Source organism: Danio aesculapii, chromosome 7, assembly GCF_903798145.1.
Source record: "Danio aesculapii chromosome 7, fDanAes4.1, whole genome shotgun sequence".
Taxonomy (NCBI): domain Eukaryota; kingdom Metazoa; phylum Chordata; class Actinopteri; order Cypriniformes; family Danionidae; genus Danio; species Danio aesculapii.
The window spans coordinates 24,480,024-24,502,880 of NC_079441.1; the positions used below are offsets into that span (position 1 = coordinate 24,480,024).

Consider the following 22,857-nt stretch of genomic DNA (forward strand, 5'->3'; position numbering starts at 1 on the left):
TTCAAACTTCAGAGCCTCAGTGACTGGAACTCTTCTAACAGCCACATTATTCCTCATTATTACTTTTTTCTGATTCTTTCCTCGAGACCTATTATTACTTCAACGGTTATTATTTTTTACAAATATTGGGAGCTGGAAGAGGATTTTCATTAAAAGGTAAGTTATTATTACTTAATTATTTATATAACTATAATAAGCTTTATACTCGACACATTATACAAGCTTCAATGACATTTGTTCCCTTTATAATTTTCTCATTACTGACTAACGTACACATTTTATTTTATTTTTCAAAAGCAATGAACACACAGATGAGAAAAGTGAGAACTTAAAAAATGTGTGCCTAATAGAATTACAAGACTTTAAAGCTGTAGTTTAGGACAAGCTGTTTCGGCATGTCTTTCTTCTAAACCAAAACAAGCAAAACTTTCTTAGTATAGTTAAACCGACTAGCAGTTACCTCACAAACGTGTTGGAACCCGCGGGATAACGTCCAAACAACTTTTTTTTACAGCTAAACGATGCTTTGACTAACGTTATAATGGCAGCATAAAGCAAAGCGAATAAACTAGTCTTCTAGTGTTTGTCATATGTTAGCTTTTAAAGACAATGATTTCTCCGTGCCTCTAATGTTCTGAACCACTCCCCTCTGTCTCTGTCCCCTCACCCACAACCAAGCTACTTTCCCCTTTTAATTCGCTCCATCTAATGAGTTTTGTCGGTACATTCACGGCGATTTCGCGATTGAAAAAGAGTGTAACTGAGAGGAATGAAAATGCGTCAGTAAAATGACAGTTAAACGAAGTCGTTAGTCGGCGTGATTTGAAAATCAGAACGCTGGACAGTTGAATAATGACACATATGAAAGTGACAGGGTGAGGAGACAAAAAGAAAATAACGACATATTTCGAACGTTTTTGAAGACGCCTTTTAGGTGGCAAAAATACCACGAGAGAGTTATTTGAAAAGTTTCCAAGTTTTGTTATGCAGGTTATTTTTTAAATAGGAACTGCGTAGATTATACATAGATTTTCCCTATATGTCCGTCTATTGGCTGATTTGAAATGCGTATTCCCCTTCAGATGACTGACTTTAATTGTTACTTCGATAATAATATGTTTTTCGCGGTTATGATAGGCAAATTAATATTCCACACTGTAATATCACAACCTACGGTCGTGCTTTACTATTTATAGTATTATACTGCTGTTGGGGAGAGACAAACGAAAATATGTTCGTCAATGTAAGGCCAGTTAATTTGCAGTTAAAATGACATACACATCAGTAATTCATATTATAGAATGACGTGTGCTGTTTATTCAAACTTTCTATCGAGTGTGCGCAGCAATGTTGAGGTCTTTACAGTGACCTTGTAACCTTGGGCTAAATGTACATATAGTGTTCTCTTAGTTTTGGTATGGATTTTGTTTTATAGTTAATATATTATTTGTAGTGGTTTCCTGGTAGTCTTTCCGTTGGTTTTTACCTTTCAGAGCTAACAAGATTTTCTTTAGTAACAGTTTGAACAATGAAAATTCTGCAGTAAAGGCTTGCCATCGATTCTTGTCTTACTTAGTTTTTTTTAAAGGATAACTAAATGTTTGTAAATTGCATGTGCTTTGACTGAGATTGGTAAAAAAATATATATGTAAGTGGCATAGAGTATAGATGAGAATTTTGGGTATGTGATGAAAGCTCTGCACCTGTTCAGGGATGTCATATTTTACAATATATTTTTAAATATTCTAAAAGTAATAAAAGAGGCAATGCTGGGACAGTTTGGGTTTTGGGGAGATACGATTTAAATAAAAAAACAACAACACTTCAATCTGCTTAGTATGTGCAAACTGTCATTTATTTTAACAATTTCATAAATGTTGTGGTAATAGATGTGTGTAATAGAGTTTTTCTGGTTGTTTAATTCAAGGAAGTCTCTTTACTTGAAGATGAAAAAAAAATCTTTAGTGCTGGCCTTTTTACGCTTTTAGTTGGGGTATTTTTAGTCTTCCTGTTTTGGTGTGTGGTTCCTGAAGCTTAATGCTTTTGTTTTTGGTTGTACGGGATGACACTGGTAAGATTAAAAGGCAAAAGGCAAGGAACTATATACTTTTGGCTCAAAAAAAAATTTTTTTTTGCAAGAATTTAATATAAACAAGGTGTTTCAATTTAATTCTTGTGGCTTTTACAAAGACAGTGGTTTTATTGAATCGTGTAATTTAGTTTTAGTTGTGTATCATTAGTAATAATATGTGTGTTATTATGTTTTTAAGACAACTTGAGTTGTGAGATTGTATTTAATTTGAAATTTCTATAGCAGTATATTTATTTGAAAATGTATTAATGGCTAGACATTGTTTATTTTTTGTTGTTGTTGTTTTTCTTCTGTTTTGACTTAAATTTCCATAGAGGCCTTTGTCTTGTCTGGCTCTGTGTATGCGTGTGTATGTGTGTGTGTGTGTTGTTGGACCATGGTTGTGCTACTCAGTAAAACTATCTGTAGAACCAGATCAACATATTCTCCACTCTTTGTAGCCAACCTTGTACTACACAGAAAAGCCATAGAGACCCTGCATAAAATGCAGCCACATTGAAAGCATAAAGAGTTTGAAAACTTTGCTTTGCTTGAGCACCCTAAACTCCTGACATCCGTTTTTTTTGCGGTTTCTTTCGTTTTTTTTTTTTTATGGATAATGAACTAACGGCAAGAATATAAAATCGTGCATTTTCTTTTTTCTGATCAATGTGTTTTGAGCCAAAACACCCCCTATGTGGTCGCTTGACTTTGGAGTTTGTGGTGAACACTCGCCCGTAGCATAACGTAAATAAAACGGCACAAACTTAAAACACTTTTCCTAGTTTCATATCCCCTTTTCTGTGCGTCTTTGCAGCCGATCCTTCTCCCTCTTTTGTTCCCCCCCTCCCTCTCTTTCTCTCCGTTGGCTGTGTGAATGCTTTGGCAAGGCTACAAGAAATCAAGCAAGCGAGAGCTGCTAGCACTGACGCGCCTCAGACACTAAGCCCTAGAAATTAATTTTTTCCTCTGAAACGGTAATGCCGATGGTCCTCAAACTTCACACTCTTCTAAGGGGACCCCAGGGCGATGCTCTGATTTTTTTGTGGATTTTTCCTGTCCCCCGAAAATGTTCATTTTAATTGTAGAAACTGATGCCCCGGGAAAAAGGCTACAACCCCTGCTTTTTATGCCTACCAAGTTCCTCAGGCAGCCTCACTAGCTACAGCTAAGCAGAGGCTGCACACTGCACTGGACTGCTGGTCTGAAGGTGAATAGGGAAAGAAAGGGGTTTGAGAGCTGGAAATAGGTGCTGGTGGACAAAAGGTTTAGGCACTTATTTGACTCCTGGAACCCCACCCCCCAATCTGGAATGGGAGCCCCAAGCTCAGACGAATGGGTGTATTTTTGACCTGAAATTAAGACTTGGGATTCCCATTGATAAGTGCATGTGTGGGTTTGTTTGCCTTTTAATTCTGTTTCTACAATTTTATTGAAAGCTGCCAAGCTGTTTTAAGTGCATGTTTAGCTGTAGATTTGTGAAGAATTAAAATATTTGCAGTGGGCGAACTACTTTGTGACTTTAATCGAGTTTTCTGAAAGAATGAAAAAGTCTTTTTCAAGTACTTTGCTTGGGTTTTTGAATACAAAAACAACTTCATTGAATTAAGTTGAGGAATTGCAATTTTTTTCCTACCCAGGTGCAGGAGAGACTACACTGGAAGAGGGGAGTCAGGCGGGTTGGGAATCCTTTCCCCTGTTGCCTAACATGCTGGAGAACGGGGATCGAGGGTAAGTCAGATCTTTCCTGTGTCCGTTTCTGAGCCTAACCAAAACGGCCTCTGGCTTGAATGGGTGAGCAGAGTTAGGCCAGGGTGTGTATGTGTCTATGTAAGTGTGCAAGCTTCTCTTTTAGGTCTCCCTCTCCAACCCATTTGCTGTCTATCCTTTTCTCATTTTCTCTCTCTCCCTCTCTTTTGCGAACACCCCTCACCCCCCTTTTTCTCCCTCTCTCGATGAACAACGGGCAGAAGTAGACAGAAGCAAATGCCTTCTGCAACTGCGCTGACGTGATCATTTGACTCAGACCTTAAATAGGTTGCCCTTTATGAGATCTGTTTGTCAGAGTTGATTTGAACTAAAGCTATTAAAAATAATATATTCTACAACATACATTTTTTTGTTTGGATTTTGTGTAGCACAAATGTAGTCACACTTTAGCTTTCAGTTTGCTTTTGATAAGCTTCCTCTTTTTTTTTTTTACTGTAAGCTTCAACTTCATGAAGCGTCACAGAACTGTAAGCAACAAATAAACTGTTGTGGAACATTACAGCAGTCAGAATTAATTATTTTGTAATTAAGCCTTGATTCTCTGCTGACATGGGAAGTTCATCACACAAAACAGGGTGTGGTGTATTTAAAAGAAAATGTGAAAACCTAATAAATACTTGCTGTTTCTTTGATCTACCAAAATAATTAATTAATAAATAAATAATAAATATTTTTATTCATTTTATTTCTTTCAACTTTTATCATGCTTTTTTCTTTTTACAATATTACAATTAAATTCGTTTTTCAGCACAAGGGGGGTTATTGTGGTCTTCCTACTCTACTCCTACCTACTTTGCAACATTTATATTGATTCAGTGTTCCTCTGGACAAAATTTACAAGCAAAATTGACACAATTTACAAGCTAAAGGAAAAACAACAAAAATAAGTCAAAGCTAAAATGTAGCGATAGGCCAAGAACTTTATGCCATTCACCTTTTACACACTACAACAAATGAGCTGTTATTTACCCTTACCGCTTTGACCATTCCTGGATTTTTTTAAACAGCTTAATAATGCATATTAAAATACAAATAATTCAGTACAAGTTAGTAATTTCTGATGCTCCTCCTTTAGTCTTCACTTTATCGCTCCATAATTAAAACCTTTGATTTTAATATGTTGCTGACTATAAAGTTATTTAGTTATACTTTATTCCTTCTGAATTTGTATGCATACTTTCCCTTTTTGTTAAAATAATGTCTTTTATGCAAGTATTTCTTATTTCTGTCTTATTTGATTTTACATGTAGGCACAATTTTTCCATAATCCCCAGAATCCTTTAAGATAATGTTATTTATTTGTTTTCATTTTTGCAACAAATTCTTGATTGGCTAATTATAAATATGCAATGTCAAAATAATGTACCTGGATGTACTTTAACTTTTATTATAGAAATACCTGATCTTACCTTATAAAATTAAGCCTAAGAAGCTTCAAAAGATGGGTCTTTTTAAAGAAAATAATTAATAACAATATTTACTTGCTTTCATTTTATCATCATGCTAATAAAACTATTTTGACAGGCGCTAGTTTTTTTCTTCCTCCTCATCTCCCCTCTTTGTTATCCTCCATTTTGTCTTCATCCTCAACATCCATTTTAGGACAGTGTGTGCACAGTAACTCACTTATTAAGTCTCAAAGGGCATTATTAGACTGGCATGAAAAGATGTGGGTGACCACGAGCTTCCTCACGATTGCCTGTGCCAGAGAAGTCTTGCTGTCACTCTTTGCTGTCACAACTTTTATTACATTTTTTTTTTTCAAAAAGAAGAGAAGCGATCTGTTCATACTAATCCAGTTTTGCTCTGTCATTCATTTATTTGATGCCACTAAAATGCATAAGAAATTTTTTTCATTATAATTTAACAATTATTTTTTTTTGTCCCTAATCTGATCCTAGAGAGGACCACCAAAGTCTGTCGTCATCTTTTTATTTAGCCCTGAGTGCCCTGTAGCAGCACATCATGGTTTGTAAGTTATAAGGGCAAATTCCAAATCATGATGCGCTGTCACTGGGAGCCTGGGAGTTTCTCCATTAACATGACAGCATTAAACACCTCGTCTTTTGCTTGTGTCGTAAATCCCAGTGTAATAAATACATCAGAGGTTATTAAACAAACCTAGTGGTAGATACTGTCTGTGTTGTTTTGTACTATAATTATGATTATGCTAAACATTGAAACTGTCAGATAAAAATGTGACAAAGCAGCTTTATTTTCCCCCCTCAAGAGTATTTTTGTAAATGACCAGACACACAGTAAATGATTCGTGGCTGAATCACCAGGTTTGGCTCGAATGGCCTCTTCAGACAGTTGGGGATTCACATCCTCTTTTTGTTAGTCTGTATTTTAAGATGTCAGCTATTTTCTGCGATAGTGTAACCATTCAAGCTGATGAATTAATCTGCATATATTTGTGACGTTCCCTTCATCCTCTTTCCTCCCTTGGACCACTTGATGCCTCAGTGTGCCTGACAGTAGCAGCACATCAATATTGGCAGCTGCCCTCTCTCTGGGTTGCCAGTAAGGTTTGTGCTGCTCCCGTCAGACAGACACACTCAGCGACCCTCCACTATTTGGAGTGATATGAAAACCACCTGTTCAGAAATAAACTGTTGTATGTATTTTACTTGACAATCTCACTTTCAACTGATTTGCTTTCTCTTTGTTTAGCCTTACATGAAAAACCTAACATTAAAAAATAACAAACAAAACCTTATTTGAGTGACATTATTTTTCTTTACAATACACAAAATGCCAGATATTTGTGATTTCAGTTTGTCACTGATAACCAATGTGTGCTGTCGTTATTCTGCTTATTGCAATGCCATTCAGGTACAAATCAGATGGCAGAGTGATTTCAATAGCTCAACGCTTGCAGTTAATGAGGTTATGACTAGGGCCAGACAGAATCTGCTGACATTTTTTGCTTTGTGCATAATATTGTTAAAAATCTGTGGATTTATGCAGAATGATTTTGGGTGTATCTTAACTAAAAACTTAATATGTTAAAAATAATACATTTTTAACATTTATTTAATGTTTTCAATGCAAATTCAATTAGATCCACTTATTTGGTAAACAGAGCAAATCTTTCATATATCTACTAAAAGACAGAAGTTATTACTTTACATAGTGTTTTGTAAGTAAATCATATGAATGTTTTCATATTAGTCAGTAATATTACTGTAATTATTTTAAAAACCGAATAAATATAAATGTACATTTACACACAACTAAATAAATAGACACAATGATGGGCTGAAAATCTGCGGATTTCTGCTCACACAGATTCTGTGTGGGCCTAGTTATGATCAATACTAAAGAACAGAGGTGTGTTTATATATATATATATATATATATATATATATACACACATAAAAAAATAATTGTGCTGTTAATGAGATCTGCTGGGCTGCACTTTCTTTTCAATATGCAGTCAATAATTTGACATTGATTTGGCTGTTATTAATCATTTAAATATGTATATACAGTGCTGAGCATAACTGACTACACCTCATTTTGAATATTTTTAGCCATTTCTCACTGAATATAGGCAATGTGTTTTGGTGCATTTAAACAAAACGGATTTATTAAACAGATATATTTATTAAATAATATTTTAGTCACCAACTATATTTAGAAATTGAAAGATAATTCAATTAAACTCAAGCAAATTATTGCAAAATAAATTACAACCTACAAATTTTCAACTAAATTTATCAGGCTTTTTGCTTCTCTTGATTTTCCTCTTTTTTTTTTTTGTATTTAATATTTTTTATAATATATAAATTCAGGGGTACTAGTTTTTGGACCTTAAGTTATCGTAAGTTGTTTTGTTAAGCTCCATATTTGGCTTCAGTACTGACTAATCTATAGTATATGTACAAATATAATATTGTATGGCTTCCTATTAAAAATATGAATTTAAAAGATAGATTTGTGAGTGGTGTGCTTATATATGCTGAGTACTGTATGTAGAGTAATATAAATATTGGTTAAGGGTAGATTACCATCTTGTTAAGAAACCAATCGTGACATTTTTTTTTTTGACTAATGCCAGCAACTCAAAACGCATTTACAATTATCTTGCTAAAACTGCCTTAAATTAATCTTTAGTTAAACCCTTTTTTTGTGTCGAAACAAAAAGATTATGTGGGGTACAAAAAAGACCCAATGTATTACAAAACTTTTTATTCACTTAGCAAAACATGAAAAAGATTGTGTGCATTTTTAAGTTTACCAAACAAAGCTTTTATATATTCAACAAAAAATGTCAAGCCAGTTTTCCACAATTTTCCCCGAAACAACACACTGGACATAATTGATTTATGGATAATGATTGTACAATATATACACAGTAATTGTAATTTACAGTAACATAATTTAAAATCTGACATTTTGGACCCAGAATAGCAATATGTATTTAGCAATGTTTGCTAGCTTTAAAAACTGCGCTACATTGATGAGACATCCATACTCTCACTAGTTGCTATTATTAATGAGTCATTTGCTTTAAAAAGTTCTTTCTCTTATAAAAACACAGATTTCTTGAAGTGACATGATTAGCTCTTTTTTTCGGATTGTGTGTTGCAGAAGATTTCAACGGGATAACAATGGCAAGTCGCTGGAGTTCATGATGAGACTTGAGTCGAGGTTTAGACTATCTGAATGAGAAAAAAATAAATACAGATATTATTTTTCATGGCAATGAGAAGACCATGAATAAGACAAACACAAATTTGTCATTTAAAATTTTATTTAACTGATTAACTTCCAAAATGTTTCAATTCACACTTTACACATGTATAATTTATGAATATTATGTAAAGATGAATTAAAGTACAGAAATTTATTATTTTAATTTTATTAACTTAAAAACTTACCACTGACCTATGGGACAGTGATGGTTAAGGGGTTTTAAAATTTGGATAGAAAAAAATACCAAAAAGCTGTTTCATACCTTGGTCAAAATTCAGCTTTTTAGATGATGAACTATCACCCAAGCCTTCAATATCTACCAAATCACTATTGGCATCAGAGTCGTTCAGTGCACTGAGAGTGACGTCTGAGGAAAAAGCACATCAATGCATTAGTTGTATTTCACAATTTTTAATCTGCTAAAATGTACAATTTAACAGTGAATTAAGTAATGCCCACCTGCCGTCTTTGATGACTTAATGCTAGCTGGACCTGTGCTTGCCCGCTGTAAACCTGTAGTCACAACAACTTGAGATGTTGGCACAGCAATGACTTTAGGCGGGGCTGGTGGAGCCATTGAAACCGACACCTTTTTGGTGCTCTTCTTTGGTGAATTAGTGGATAAAGGGGCACCACTGTCATCATACAGCTTCCTCTTGACTGCTGTTGTCATTTGGGCCCTTATGTTGAGAGAAAAGACTATTAATTACTGACAAGCTACACAACTAATCACTTCTTATTGATGACAAATGTAAAAATATAATAAAAGACCATCAATTACTGACAAGCTAGACAACTAATGAGTTCTTATTGATGACGTAAAATATCTTTAAAAATTAGGGCTTTTAGTGAGTTTTCAAAAAGAATTGCACTCAAGAAATGTAATTGAAGAGTGCAAATTTCACCTATATTTGAGACATTAATTTACTTATTAATTTACTTATTCTAAGCCATACCCATAGTAACATTTAAAAGAATAATCTTAGAGCAAAACAAAACAGCTGTCAGTTCTACAGACAGGAATGTTTGCATTGTGTTTCTATCAAAATAAACAATAATCTCAGGCTCTATCCAAGTCTTAATTTGACCTTTGACAATTGAAGGCCTTTAAGGGACAGTTCAATCAAATTTGCACAGTTAAATTGTTTTGTACTTGTTCCAAACTTACATGAGTTTCTTTTGTTGAACACAAAAGAATACACTTTGAAGAATGTTTGAAACCAGTAGCCACTGACTTCCATCGATTATTATGATTAAATAATAATAATTATTTTAGTTAGTTAGTTAGTTAGTTATACTGTGGATTTTAATGGCTACCAGTATCCAACATTCTTTGAAATATCTTTTGTATGCAATATTTATTTAATTTTTATATAAATGTTTAGCACCACAACAAAAATAATATTTTTGGTCAAACAATTCCTTTGTTGGTCAAACTCAAGAATTCTTTTACACAGTATTTTACCACAGAAATTTACCAATGTAATAACATCTGAAAACATTCCTTAATCAATGTACAACAAATGCAAAAATAAAAGTAAACGGGGTATCCTCTGGGTCTTAAAATGTCTAAAATTTAAAACACCAAAATTTTAGGCCTCAAAAATCTTAAATTTACTGAAATATTGTGTTGTAGGTCTTAAATCATTTCAAATAGGTCTTAATTTCCTTATGTCCATGTAAAGCTACCCAATCAGGCCAACACCCATCCAATCGCTATCATTCAATCTCAATAAAAGTTAACAAAAGTTTATTTATTAACTCTATTTACCAACTCTATTTATATTTATACTCCTAAATGTATGGGTTATTTTCTTCCTTACAATAACATTTTTTAATGTTTGGGCCATTAGAAAAAATCCTTAGTGTTTAGCCTTGTGCAGGTTTGAAATTTCATTCAGAATGGTCTTAAAAAATCTTAAATATGACTTGAAACCTGTAAAAACCCTGGTAAAATGTTTGGTTTTTAAACAGTAATTAGGGTTTATGTTTAATAATCTGTCAATGTTGTGAAACATTTTTTTGCTCATTGAATTAGTCTACTGGTAGATATTTGTACTTGTTTTAATTATAAACCAGTTAGTTTAATGTTAGTAAAAATACTTGGCACTGGCAGAAAGCAACATAAGTGTTTTTGCCCATAATGTCAGTAAAAACAATCATTTTAAAGATACAGCAATTACAAGTACAAACGAAGGAATAATATTAAAAACTGTTTACATTAGAAACTGGTTTAGTAGTTTAATTTACTGCTTACATTAAACGTTACGATTATTCGTAAAGGTCAAAGCTGACAAGAGTTAGGAAACTTTTGATGGACCCATGGGAAATTCGAGAAAAACCAAAAATACATATTTTTAAATTATCACTTAAGTATTTTCCACGTACACCATATATATTACTTTGAAGAGAACTGCATAAGTTATACAACTTTTTACACGTGCCAGTTTAAGTATAAGCCATATCCATTGTGATGCAGAACGTGAAGTTAAATAGACAGCGAGTGTCTCACCCTGCTGGAGTAGTATCTGCTACTGGATGCAGCTGCATGGTCAGCTCTCCCAACTTTGTGAAAGCAGCTCCAGCTGCAGAAAAGATCTCGCCGACCTAAATACAGACATCAATAAATAAGTAATGTACAGAATCCGCCGAAATTGTAGAAACGTGCATTTGAGAATTGATATTACGATATCAGTTAGCATGTTAGCCAGTATCTGTTAGCTTTATTGACAACAAAGCATTGAATACGATTAGCATGGACGCACACTAGCAACACGGACATTTAATCGTTCTTTAGGTATAATGTTTGTAAACATTTACCTTTGTAGAGGCTGAAGTCATTGTTTTGATTAGCAACCAAGTAATGAGGACTGCGCTTTAGAAACGCTAGGACACGTCAAGCTAATGTGGATAGCAATGGCTGACATAAATCGGCAGCGATACTTATTCCTCAATTATTTACATTATGGAACAAGAATAAAACGTGTTTTTAAACTAAACTGGTAGCATAACTGTAAAGATGATACTGTGATTCAGTGATGCTCATTGGTCTGAATTACAGGAATCGGTTGTTATTGGTGCGCACCAGAAATGAACCCAGTACACTCAAAGCTGCGTCGAAACTGCGCAGCTCGCTCGCGCTTTCTCGGGGTGTTCTCGGCTCTAATTCGTAGTTTGTTAATGCACAATACCGCCGTTTTTGTTTCTGTAAACCGTACGTATACCGTTGGTTTTCATATTTTCTTGTCAAAGCAGACCGAGGTGATAGTTTTATTGCAGGTTCAGATGAAAACCGTGCTATTTTTACACATTCACTCGTCTTTGCCATCACAAGCAAGTTTTTTTGGAAAATGAATCAAATTTTTTTTGTAACATTTAAAGTGATTTTATGTGATGTTAATTAGGCCTTTAACAAATGCAACATTAGACCAGGACCTCAAAATTAGTTTTAGAAAGAAGGGGAAGTGTTCTGCGTCTTTTCTACTCATGTTTAACTGTTGTACAGCACAACTAAGAGAATATCGAAATGGAGTTGTGAGAGCCTCTATTGCGCATGTGTGATGTTTATACCGGCGTCTGCTGCCCTCTAGCGCACAAAGCAGTCCACTAGAATTCATTTAGTTTAAAAGAAAAACACAAACAAGTAGCTTTCCTTTATTCAATTACTGTTTATTGAGGTTGCGTTGGAAAGCTTCTGATATGATGCCCAGAGAGGGCGGATATGACAAGTAACACCATGCAGAGGATTTGCACGATGCTGTCACTATACATGTTTGGCACTATTTTGACACAGCGGGCAATATCTGGACCAAATGAACAATAAAAAAACATGAACAACAAGAGCAACAATAACAGTAGTTGCTATTATTATATGCATGTTGTCAAAGTGCAACAAATGCAGAACATAAAATGCTTGCTCAGCAATGTGCAATGTTCTACATGTACTTGGGGTAGTATAATAAGGTTTTACAATTTAATATTTTGTCTGTATGATGGAATAAAGAGGCAGGTATCAGCTGCAATACATTTTCTTAACAATTATGTCATTGGGGAAACCTTTAAACCCATTCTAAAATGAATGCAAATCAGACGAACAATAACATACTAGGAACAAAGATAGCATATGGCACTCTATATTGCTTTACCAGTTGATTTGTAGACATTTACAATACCCATGATCATTCCTTCAATTCATGACCACTGTTTATATCGGTCAAGTCAGTGAAATTACACGAGTGTAAATGCATTCAAATAAATATATTCTATTTTAAGTGTATAGTGTTATTGCTAACATCAATCTCTATCTCTGGGCTATTATAAAATGCTTTCTTTATAGCTATAAATGTGTAACATTAACAGACATCAGCACTAATATTGTCGGAGAGGATAACAGTCCATTTTTAAAGCACATAGTACAGAGCGAGGAGAGTCTAGGACATGCACAAGGGGATTTTATGGAGTGGAAGAGATAAGTGGGCAAGAGCAGCTGTCACTTTTAGATCCATAAACAAACACACATAAATCTCACCTTACCTGCATTCATATGTTATAACTAGTACAATATTTTAATGGCATTGCTTAAAGCTAATCTACATTATTCTAGTCATATTCAGAGGTTAAATGCTTAATGTCAACCCATGGTTTTGTGTGCTGGAAGACCTGCTGTCTTATCACAGCACTGACTTGGATTCCTTCCACAGTGTTAACAAATGTACTAGACAAGTACACGGATCAAGATTTAGTAGAAACAGACTGAGAGGAAGTTAGGCATAGACTAGCATTCACAAATTCAGCATGTCCATTATAAACGTGTATATGAGAGAATGACTGACCATGATACATTCACACAGTAAAATACTAAATGTTTGCTCCAGATCGACAGGCAAATATATGGATGCAATTCCACACTCTTAATAAATACACAAATAATAAAATATTTCCTCTTAATTAAGCTAACTAAAACACTCCACATGAGTTTTAGTTCATCTGATGCAATCATGCAAATAATTTACTCAAATAAAAATAAAAAAAACATCAAATATTACAATAAATATATAGAACACAATAGGAGTGGCTTTTGTAACCCTGTATTCTTGTTTGTCCTCACAGCTTCCCCTCGCCTGTGTTTTCCTTCATCATCCTACCACTGCATCAGAAGGGTGAAGGTAGGGCTGGAGTTAAGATGGCTGACACAGCGGGCTGTCATTTCAAATGAGCACTAAGTAAATTACTCTCCCTCCATTATCGTAATGAGAAGCTTTTCCCATCGAGAGAGGGAGACAGCAAAGGAAAAAAAATGATATTGACCCTTTGGCACACAGACAACATTAGTCTTACTCGCCAAGCTTCCTTTCCCCAAGATAAAACAGTCAAACGTACAATGCCCGTATGAAATTGTAACTAAGAGGTGAAATTCATGAGTGATATTAAACATATAGACATGTATACTGACCGGTGATTATGGTAAACGCAGACTTTCTCTCTCGTACATTCACACAGACACACATGAGGAGTCATGCTGTGGCCACTAGAATACATGCGACGTAAGTAGCAACTGAAATGAAAATGTTTCAGATATTAGTACGTTAACACATACACATACTCGCCCACGTAATTCATTACAGTTAGACAACGTAGATGAAATGAAATGGCTCCTGATTCCTTCATGAATTATTAGTATATAGAGTTGGACCACAGTCAGAAAGCAGAGAGACGGCAGACAAGTTCACATGATAACTGGGAAAAAGCACGAGATACTGAGTAGATGTTAAGATAAACATACGATGAAGCAGCCATTATTATTTAAGCCTATTTGAACACAGGATAAAAATAATAATAATAATAAAAAATTGGGATCCTGAGGACCAGTGTAAATGAGGGCTTCTAGGTTCCAGTGGAAAAGACATGCACACTCACTGTTCAGAGGTAATAACTAGAACATTTTTTCTTACACATTTATTTGATGACCGTAGCACCTGATAATCTCTGATAGCAGCTTGAACTTCCCTTCTGTCCTGGGGGTTTATGTATAGCCAATCCAATATTGGAAGATAATACTTAAATAATGTAACACTTTTTAAGTGAGTTATAAGAGTAAAATCTTACACAGGGAGGAAATATATTCTGCACAAATGTGCAACATTCGCTAATTTATTGTCATGCCTATTTGAAGATCGTAATCAACTAAAAAGCTTTGGCAGCCATTGCTGCTCTGAAAAGAGACTATTAAGGGTTATGGTCATCAGTTTTCCCTTTTCTTTGATCTGCACTCTTACGCTTACAACAGATTAATCTAGAGATCTGTGCAGCGCTCCTGCTTGCTGTAATGGTCGAACTGGCTCTTCCAGTGCATCATGTAAGAGCTCCAGCGATGAAACTCCACTTTCCACTGTCGCTCAACATCATCAATGTTATCTGCATAAGAAATATGAGGAAAACAACAGCATGAGGTCTGACAGGAAAGTAGAAGCAAGAATGAATTGAAAAATAGAAATGTTTCTTTACAGTCAGCAGTAAAAACAAAGAAATCCATTTAACTACTCAGCAATGCTACATTACTATAAAGGTCCCACCCATTTAATGGAGCATTTGCTAACAGCCCCCACAGGAGAATTTATAACTTATGATTTAAGTCACTGTAGACAGGCCTGCACAAGCCTCCCTGCCCCCACAAAAAAAGAGCAAGAGTTTAATTGCTTCATATTCTGGTTCACTTCCAGTATAATAGTTGGCACAGTACATTTGTTTAGATTCAGAGCATAAAAGATACACTTGCACAGACAAGGCATTTCCTTGATAAATAATCGGATGGTTTTTACTAAGGCCAATACTTGTTTTTGAACCTCTTTCCCCACTGAAGCAAAAGAAAAACCTAATAATTATACCATTAAATATAATATAAGTTGTTCCTCCTGAAAAGAAGAAATCATACACGTATGGAAAAACATTTAAAGAATAACAATTGTCAAACAATTAACACTGAGTGAATAACACCTTATTTCAGACTTTATCTTTCCTTAAAGAAAATATAAGAAAGAGGCATTTGCTCACTTCTGTTATGACTTCCTCTCCTAAACAACAATAAATTTCACTGACCAACCCATAAAACACACGTCTGCAGTTTCTCACCATCAATATAAACTCTAAAAACATGACCTATAATTCCTTAAAGTCCATGTTATTAAATGTAAAAAAAATTTAAATATGAAAGTGCATGACAGGAAAAAATACTGGTTGAGTTTGTTACCTGTGATGTTAAGCAGACGAGGCAGGAAGCGGTTCCACAGAGCACAGAACTGTGTTCTTAGACCCTTGTGCACCTTCATTGGCTCTGTGTTCAAGCCCACATGCTTTTGCTCATTAGCTGAAAATTGAGGCCACCGTCTCCGACTGTCCATAGTGCCATCGGTATTAACATTGGGATTACTTCATAATGACACAACAAAAAATAAAACAGGGTGTCAACTTTCTACACTAGGAAACTTTGCACGAAGATGAATTAAAACCAAATTTTTTGGAAAAAATCATGACGATAATTCTTTTAAAGGCATGGTAGCTTCAAGTCTTGTCATCCCTTACCCAGTGCGGGCGAAATTAGCCCAGTATCTCATTATTCGTCGACTGAGTTTCTCCTCCTCTGCTGTGTAATTGAGTCGTTTCTCTAATGGCAGGCCAAATACAAACTCAATCTCATAGCCGTGGATGACGCCCATCCACTCAGGCCAGGCCAGGTTTGAGGCTTGATGGTCAAACAGATAAAGGTACACTGCACCTAAGAACAAAAAAAATACTTTTTAATGGAGAAAATTAATTTTTGCACTATTTCACAATTATGATGCATTTTGTAAATCTCTTTTTTGCTCTCTTTATCCTAGCAGTCTTGCAATCTAAACTGAAATCTGTCCACAAGAATGTGTTATCTTTACCACTAGAATAACCTTACCATGTGAGTTGCCACTGTTGTAGCCTGTTGGTCCTGAGTTTCCCCAGCCTAGTGTTCCTGGAGCTGCCGCTGATGACTGGGCATGGAGGGCGGCGTACTGGGCGTATGACTTTGCAAAATGCTGTAGAGGACAGATGACATTTTGATCTCCTACAATATCGTCCATGGCATCTCTATTCTTTTGCCCGTTGTTCTCATCCATCCAATCAGTGTATTGAAGAATGACTGCTTCCAAGCCAATGTCATTGGCATGTGGAACACCCATCTTCACACCTTCCAGGAAGTCTTCCCGAGATATCAAACTCTCATTGTCTTTACTGAATCCTGGTGCCCCATAAAGCAAGAAGTAAGATCCCTCATCCTGATTTACGCCCAATAAGATCTGAGTGTATTTGAAGTTCCCAGAGCTGATCATTGCATCAGGGGTGTCTGGAAAGAAAACCCCATCGACGACAGGCACAAAGGAAAAGCGGAAAAGACTGCTCCAGGGAAGAACTTGCCACTCCTGATCAATTAGTTCCTGTGGATGTTTATTCCTCAGACAATCAATTAGTTCAGTATCATTGCCCTCGGTGCAACCAACTAGTTTGCCCAACTTGGTGGTTCTCCGACGGGCCTCATCAAAGGTAACGGTGGCCCAGGGTGTATTAGGAACACCACTCTGCATTATGGCACGTGTGAAGAGGGGACGGCTGTCTGGTGACAGAACATGCATGCCAACTGATGCTCCCCCAGCACTTTCTCCAAAAATGGTGACCTGTTTTGGGTTACCGCCAAAGAAGTGGATGTTTTCTTGTACCCACTGGAGGGCCAATCTCTGGTCATAGAGACCCACATTTCCAGGTGCTTCTGATGAGCCATTAAGGGCAAGGAATCCAAAAGCTCCAACACGATAGTTCATAGACACAACCACTACCTTTTCAGTGTAAGCCAGATAACGGCCATCATAGACATCAAGAGAGGAAGAGCCACTATAGAAGCCACCACCATATATCCAGACCATTACTGAGAGGTTCTGTGGTCTAGGCGTAGGAGGTACCCACACATTCAGATAAAGACAGTCTTCACTCATCACTCTGTTGGGGTTCCACATTTCAATACCTGGAAAGCCTGGGTAAGAGGTATCCACAAACTGATAGCAGGCATTTGAGAACTCTTTAGCCTCGAAGACATTATTCCAGGGCTTTTTGGGCTCTGCTCTCTTGAAACGCCTTTTCCCAATGGGTGGTTCAGCGTATGGGATGCCTAAGAAAGCAATCACATGACTCCGGTCTGGAACAGGCAATCTTGTACCCTGCACTCTGCCCAATCTTGTTGCTACGACGAGGTCAGGTTCAGCCTGTGCGAAACAGTTATGGAAGAGGAACGTGAGTAGCACAGTGGGCAGGAGCAAAATGTCTGAGGTCTTCATGGCTTCTTTTCACTTGTTGGCTGGAAAGTATTGTGATCTCCCTGGTCTGAGCCAAGCCAAGTATGACCTGTGTATGAAGAAAAGACGAAGAAATTTGGAAAAATAAAGATCCATTCAAATTCATTCACATGCATGTAAAAACAGTAGAAAAGACATATTATTAAGAAATTCCCAAGTGTAAAAAGACCACTTAATATTTTCCAAGTAGGAAGTAAAATAATGTTGCGTGCTCAAAGCCTAGTGTGATTGTGATTTGACAGCGACTTCAAGGCCAAACAGGCTATAACAGTGTGACCAACCAAAAATGGACAAATGAGTAAAGACTCAGAGTCTGCTCTAGATATGTGAAGGCTCGCTTTCTAAGACCAATAAACACACCTGTGAGGTGTATGTTTATGTTTTACATGTTGCCTAGTTGCTATGCTGACTGGATTAGTTCTGGGGGCACAGTTAGGGATAAGGGTACGTGAATTTGACTGCAGCTGTGTAAGTGTCTGTTTGAACAAGGCTATTTCTGTTCTCCCTGCCTCCTTTGCCTGTATGGGGTTCTATTTTTGAGGGTGTCACTTCCCTCTATCGGTCCATCTGCCTCTCTGCCCATCCAACCCTTTCTCCACTATATGCAAATTACAAAAAGCATCACTTAAGTAATCTTAGCAAGTTTACCTTTAGACAATAGATGAGTTTGCCACCAAATGTCAAATTTCTCATCATTCACACTTACTCATGTTTTGCCAGGCCTGTATGCCTTTCTTTCTTTTGTGCATGACATTTTGTACACACGGGTTTATTATTGTTTTCTCTATATACAATTGCAGCTTCCATAGTATGGAACAATTGCTGCTATATAGGCTCGATTAGAAATATGTAGTGCTTGGGCAATGCAATAAAAATCGTCTTTCACTTCACAGTGAGATATACCTTTTGTCATGTACAGTATGTCATGTACAGTATTTTTAAAATCTCATGTACAGCCATATGCTCACAGTATATGTAGTCAGATAATTCCCTGATGTATATAGGTTTATATTTTTCATTTCAAGTTCTATATTTGTTTGTTAGTATTTGTTTAAATAGTGTGTAGCACTGTGGCCATGCAAGACATGACGTTTCGTTCTATGGTATGTCCTCACGTATAGTAGAATAACAATAAAGCTTGGCTTAATACATTCATTCAAATGGCCTTGAAGACACTGTTCATGAATTACTAGGATAAGAGATTGGTTCCAAATGCATTTAACCGAACTGCTCATTACATAATCTATTGGCCATTTTAGAAAAGTGCTCTTAAAATAACTTTATATTAGACTCGATAGTGAAAAGAGGCTTGAAGGACTGCAACACAATTCATCAGCCACAGCGTCTCAATGGATTTATTAATATTTTAAAAGACAGCTGCATGTCGGAAATGGGGAGCAAGGGTAGCTATAAGGGGGATCGAGGATAGGCAGAGGGGGAGAGGCTGTCCAGACTCAAATTAGATCCTGGAATCCATGTATGAAGTTCACTGGGGGTTTGCTTTCAGCTTGGGATTACACGTTGTTGTGCACACCATCATGTCATTAAACACATGGCTTTCTTTCTCTGTTTAACTTTCCATAATTCCATATGAGGCAAGATGATCGCAAGAAGATAAGTTATCATCATGCCTTGAAAAGAAAAACACTGTTTTCAATTAGCACTGCTAAATCATCAATCCTCATTCTTTGCCAGAAAATCTTAATGCATCTCAAGATGAACTCTTACCATAAAAATTAAGAGCCTGCAAAATCCATAGCATCCTACTTTATTTGTAGTCAGTTTCCCCATTTGTCCAAATCTAAGACCATCATTTTTTGTTGCCATCTACTGCAGTACTGCAGAGTTAAATTTAAGTTTTTTTAACGACCACAAGTCCAACAAATGCCATAAAGCCTGCAATGTGATTTCTCCAAATGCCTAAATTAGTCAGCATTTCCATCTCACTTACAGTGGAAGAGCTTTTGGCTAAATGAAGACTAGAAGCAAACCTAAATGGCGCTCGATTCATACTGTCAGTTCTTGGTACCCACAGCGTGTCATGACCAACAGGCCAAAACATTTCAAAAGTGACAGTTTGATGAGCGGCTCTGAGATGAATGGAATTTTCCGTTTCGTGGTCTGTCCATCTAATATTTCATGAGGGAGTTCTCAGCAGCGAGCACGTGCCGTCACATACACACTTGTGCTCGTGCTGTCTAGAAGCCAACTGTGGAGACACTACGATTGCAATTGCAACCACAATATTTTAAGCTTTCAAACAATTCCCCAGTTGATGAGGTAGTGTGCTACAACAGAATGTTAACGTTAATTACCCTTCTCCGAGGCACTTGTACGACTATAATTAACTTTTCCCAGTGGAGCACAGCTTCTGAAGTCTTAAAGCTTATCATAACTGCATCAATATCGGAGTCAGAAGTCTCTACGTAATTGTGAAACCAAGTGGGTCATTCTTGTTTTGTGGCATATTTTGAGCTTTTTAGCTTTTGACTCATAATAATGTTCTCAATTTAGAGAAAATTCTAGTTATAATACTCTTGCAGTCACTGCTTTTCTTTAAGGGTGTGTTGTAACTAAGCATACTATTATGTTTTAACTGTACCTTGATTTTTTATACAATGACAAGAACGTTAATAGATTAAATAAAGGTATTAATGGGACAGTTCACCCTCCACTTGTTACAAACCAGATTGAGTTTGTTTTTCGTTTGTTATGTTGAACACAAGGGAAGATATTTTGAAAAATGTTGGAAACTAGTAAACCCTGACTTCTATAGTATTTGTTTTGCCTACTGTGGATGTGAATGGTTACAGATTTCTAACATTCTTTAAAAAAAGAACAGAACAACAACAACAATTAAAAATAATAATAATAATAATTGTAAATGGTTTGTAACAAGTCAAGGGTGAATAAAATATGGTAGATTTATTTTTGGTGAATTAAGACACTCCTTAGTGAGGCATCGATGACTAGCTTATATAAGGGTGCTACCAGTAAATTAAGGGGATAAATGATATTTTACTTGTAAATGATGACATGATTTTCATTTTGGGTGGACTATCCCTAATTTTTATTATTATATACGGTTGAAGTCAGAATTATTAGCCCCCCTTTGAATTTTTTCTTTTTAAAATATTTCCCAAATAATGTTTAACAGAGCAAGGAAATTTTCACAGTATGTCTGATAATATTTTTTTCCTCTGGAGAAAGTCTTATTTGTTTTATTTCAGCTAGAATAAAAGCAGTTTAGAATTTTTGAAAACCATTTTAAGGTCAAAATTATTCACCCCTTTAAGCTATATTTTTTTCCGATAGTCTACAGAACAAACCATCGTTAATTAACCTTTAAGCTGTATAGAAGTGTCTTGAAAAATATCTAGTAAGATATTATTTACTGTCATCATGGCAAAGATAAAATAAATCAGTTATAAGAAACGATTTATTAAAACTATTATGTTTAGAAATGTGTTCTCTCCATTAAACGGAAATTAGGGGGAAAATTGAACGGGGGCTAATAATTCAAGAGTATGAATCTTGACTGTATTCTTTTTAACATTTCACCAACATCGCATATTAGCTTTTGATAGTTAAAGGGAAACAATAAAAGTGACAGGGTTTATAGTAACAGTAAGGGCATGCATGTTTTGTATAAAACATTTTTATAAAAATGGACACACATCTAATATTAATGCTACAACACGAAAGAAAAGACTATATTATTTACAGTCAATCCCTCACGTTATAGTGAAACTAATAATTAAGTCCAACATCTTGTATTAAGAGTAGACTATTTATAACGAGGATACGGCAAGCATATGCAGTAAGGACCCATTATCAGAATAAGCGTAAACAAACAAAACCAAATAGACTACCTGTACTAAACAAACACAATGAAAGCTGTGAGCGGGAAATCTGACATTTTATTATGATATTTAAATCGCCGTGATTTGCGGTGAACAGATAGGCTATCAGCACGTAGACTGTAGCATCAGGACACAAAGCAAACGAGTAACGAAGTGATAGGAAAGCAAAGGAGACAGCAAGGTTACAAGCAGACAGGTGCTGAAGGTAAACAAGCTTTAATTTGGGAAACCGGGGCCTCGGAGTGCGCGTGCGCCGATGTATTTCTCCAGCACGACTAATTACATCCATATTCTTTAGCGCCACAAATATGACAATTACAAAGCACGAGCATCCAATGCTCACAACAGGTTTTGTTTTAAAGGCATTTGTTTGAAATGCACCTAGTTTTGATCTTATTATAGGCGAGTCTTCTGGTATTATTTGTATTTAGCGGACTATAAACAAATGAAAGGCATATAATACAATTATGCAACAATAATCAGGTTGGCCTGCAAAACGACATAAACTGCAATAATCAAAGGTTATTCTTAAATAAATCGCTGCAAACCATTTGCCATTCACGACTGTATAGCAATAAGCGCATACTATATAATACAGTAAATAATAGCCTAATGTAAACTGCCTCAAATCGGTTACATTAGCATCATGAAATGTAATAAATACACTAAAGCCTAAAGATCTCATCGTGTTTATTATTTCCACACACACGGTGTTGCCTGTTGGACCAGTCAGCAGAAGAACGCATGAAGTGCGCGAGTAAAAACCTCAAAGATGCCTAAATTATTGTACCTGGTGTCTCCAGTTCACAAGCCGGCTTTGCTTCAGCGCCTCTCCCACAGGCTCTTCTACTCCTCCGCCTGTCCTTGAATGAAGAAAGCCAGAAATGTTGCCGTGCCGTAGGGCGAGAAGCAAAAGCAGGACAACTGGGCTGGGGGAAGCGTGAAGGGACTGAATTATAGTCTCGCCTGTCTGATTTGAACGCTGGATCAAGCTTCTGACGGAACTAGGAGAGGAGTCGTACTGCACTGCTGTGTCGGTAGGGGGAGACTCCTTATAATAAGCACAATCGAGTATAAAAAA

At 36.1% G+C, this 22,857-nt stretch overlaps 2 protein-coding genes across 2 annotated transcripts; both read right to left on the reverse strand.

Moving 5' to 3' along the window:
* Window positions 1–8,020: 8,020 nt before the first annotated feature.
* Window positions 8,021–11,638, reverse strand: zgc:92664 (uncharacterized protein LOC436695 homolog). Its single transcript, XM_056462815.1, has 5 exons — window positions 11,363–11,638; window positions 11,055–11,149; window positions 9,002–9,222; window positions 8,805–8,909; window positions 8,021–8,508 (listed from the first exon to the last, which is right to left on the reverse strand). Exons 1-5 carry the CDS (start codon window positions 11,381–11,383, stop codon window positions 8,444–8,446), a joined length of 507 nt encoding a protein of 168 aa, XP_056318790.1. The 5' UTR covers window positions 11,384–11,638; the 3' UTR covers window positions 8,021–8,443.
* A 552-nt stretch (window positions 11,639–12,190) lies between these two features.
* ache (acetylcholinesterase) lies at window positions 12,191–22,830 on the reverse strand. Its single transcript, XM_056461377.1, has 5 exons — window positions 22,567–22,830; window positions 16,485–17,962; window positions 16,121–16,313; window positions 15,789–15,967; window positions 12,191–14,956 (listed from the first exon to the last, which is right to left on the reverse strand). The coding sequence occupies exons 2-5, from the start codon at window positions 17,893–17,895 to the stop codon at window positions 14,835–14,837; spliced, it is 1,905 nt and encodes a 634-aa protein (XP_056317352.1). The 5' UTR covers window positions 17,896–17,962; window positions 22,567–22,830; the 3' UTR covers window positions 12,191–14,834.
* Window positions 22,831–22,857: the final 27 nt, after the last annotated feature.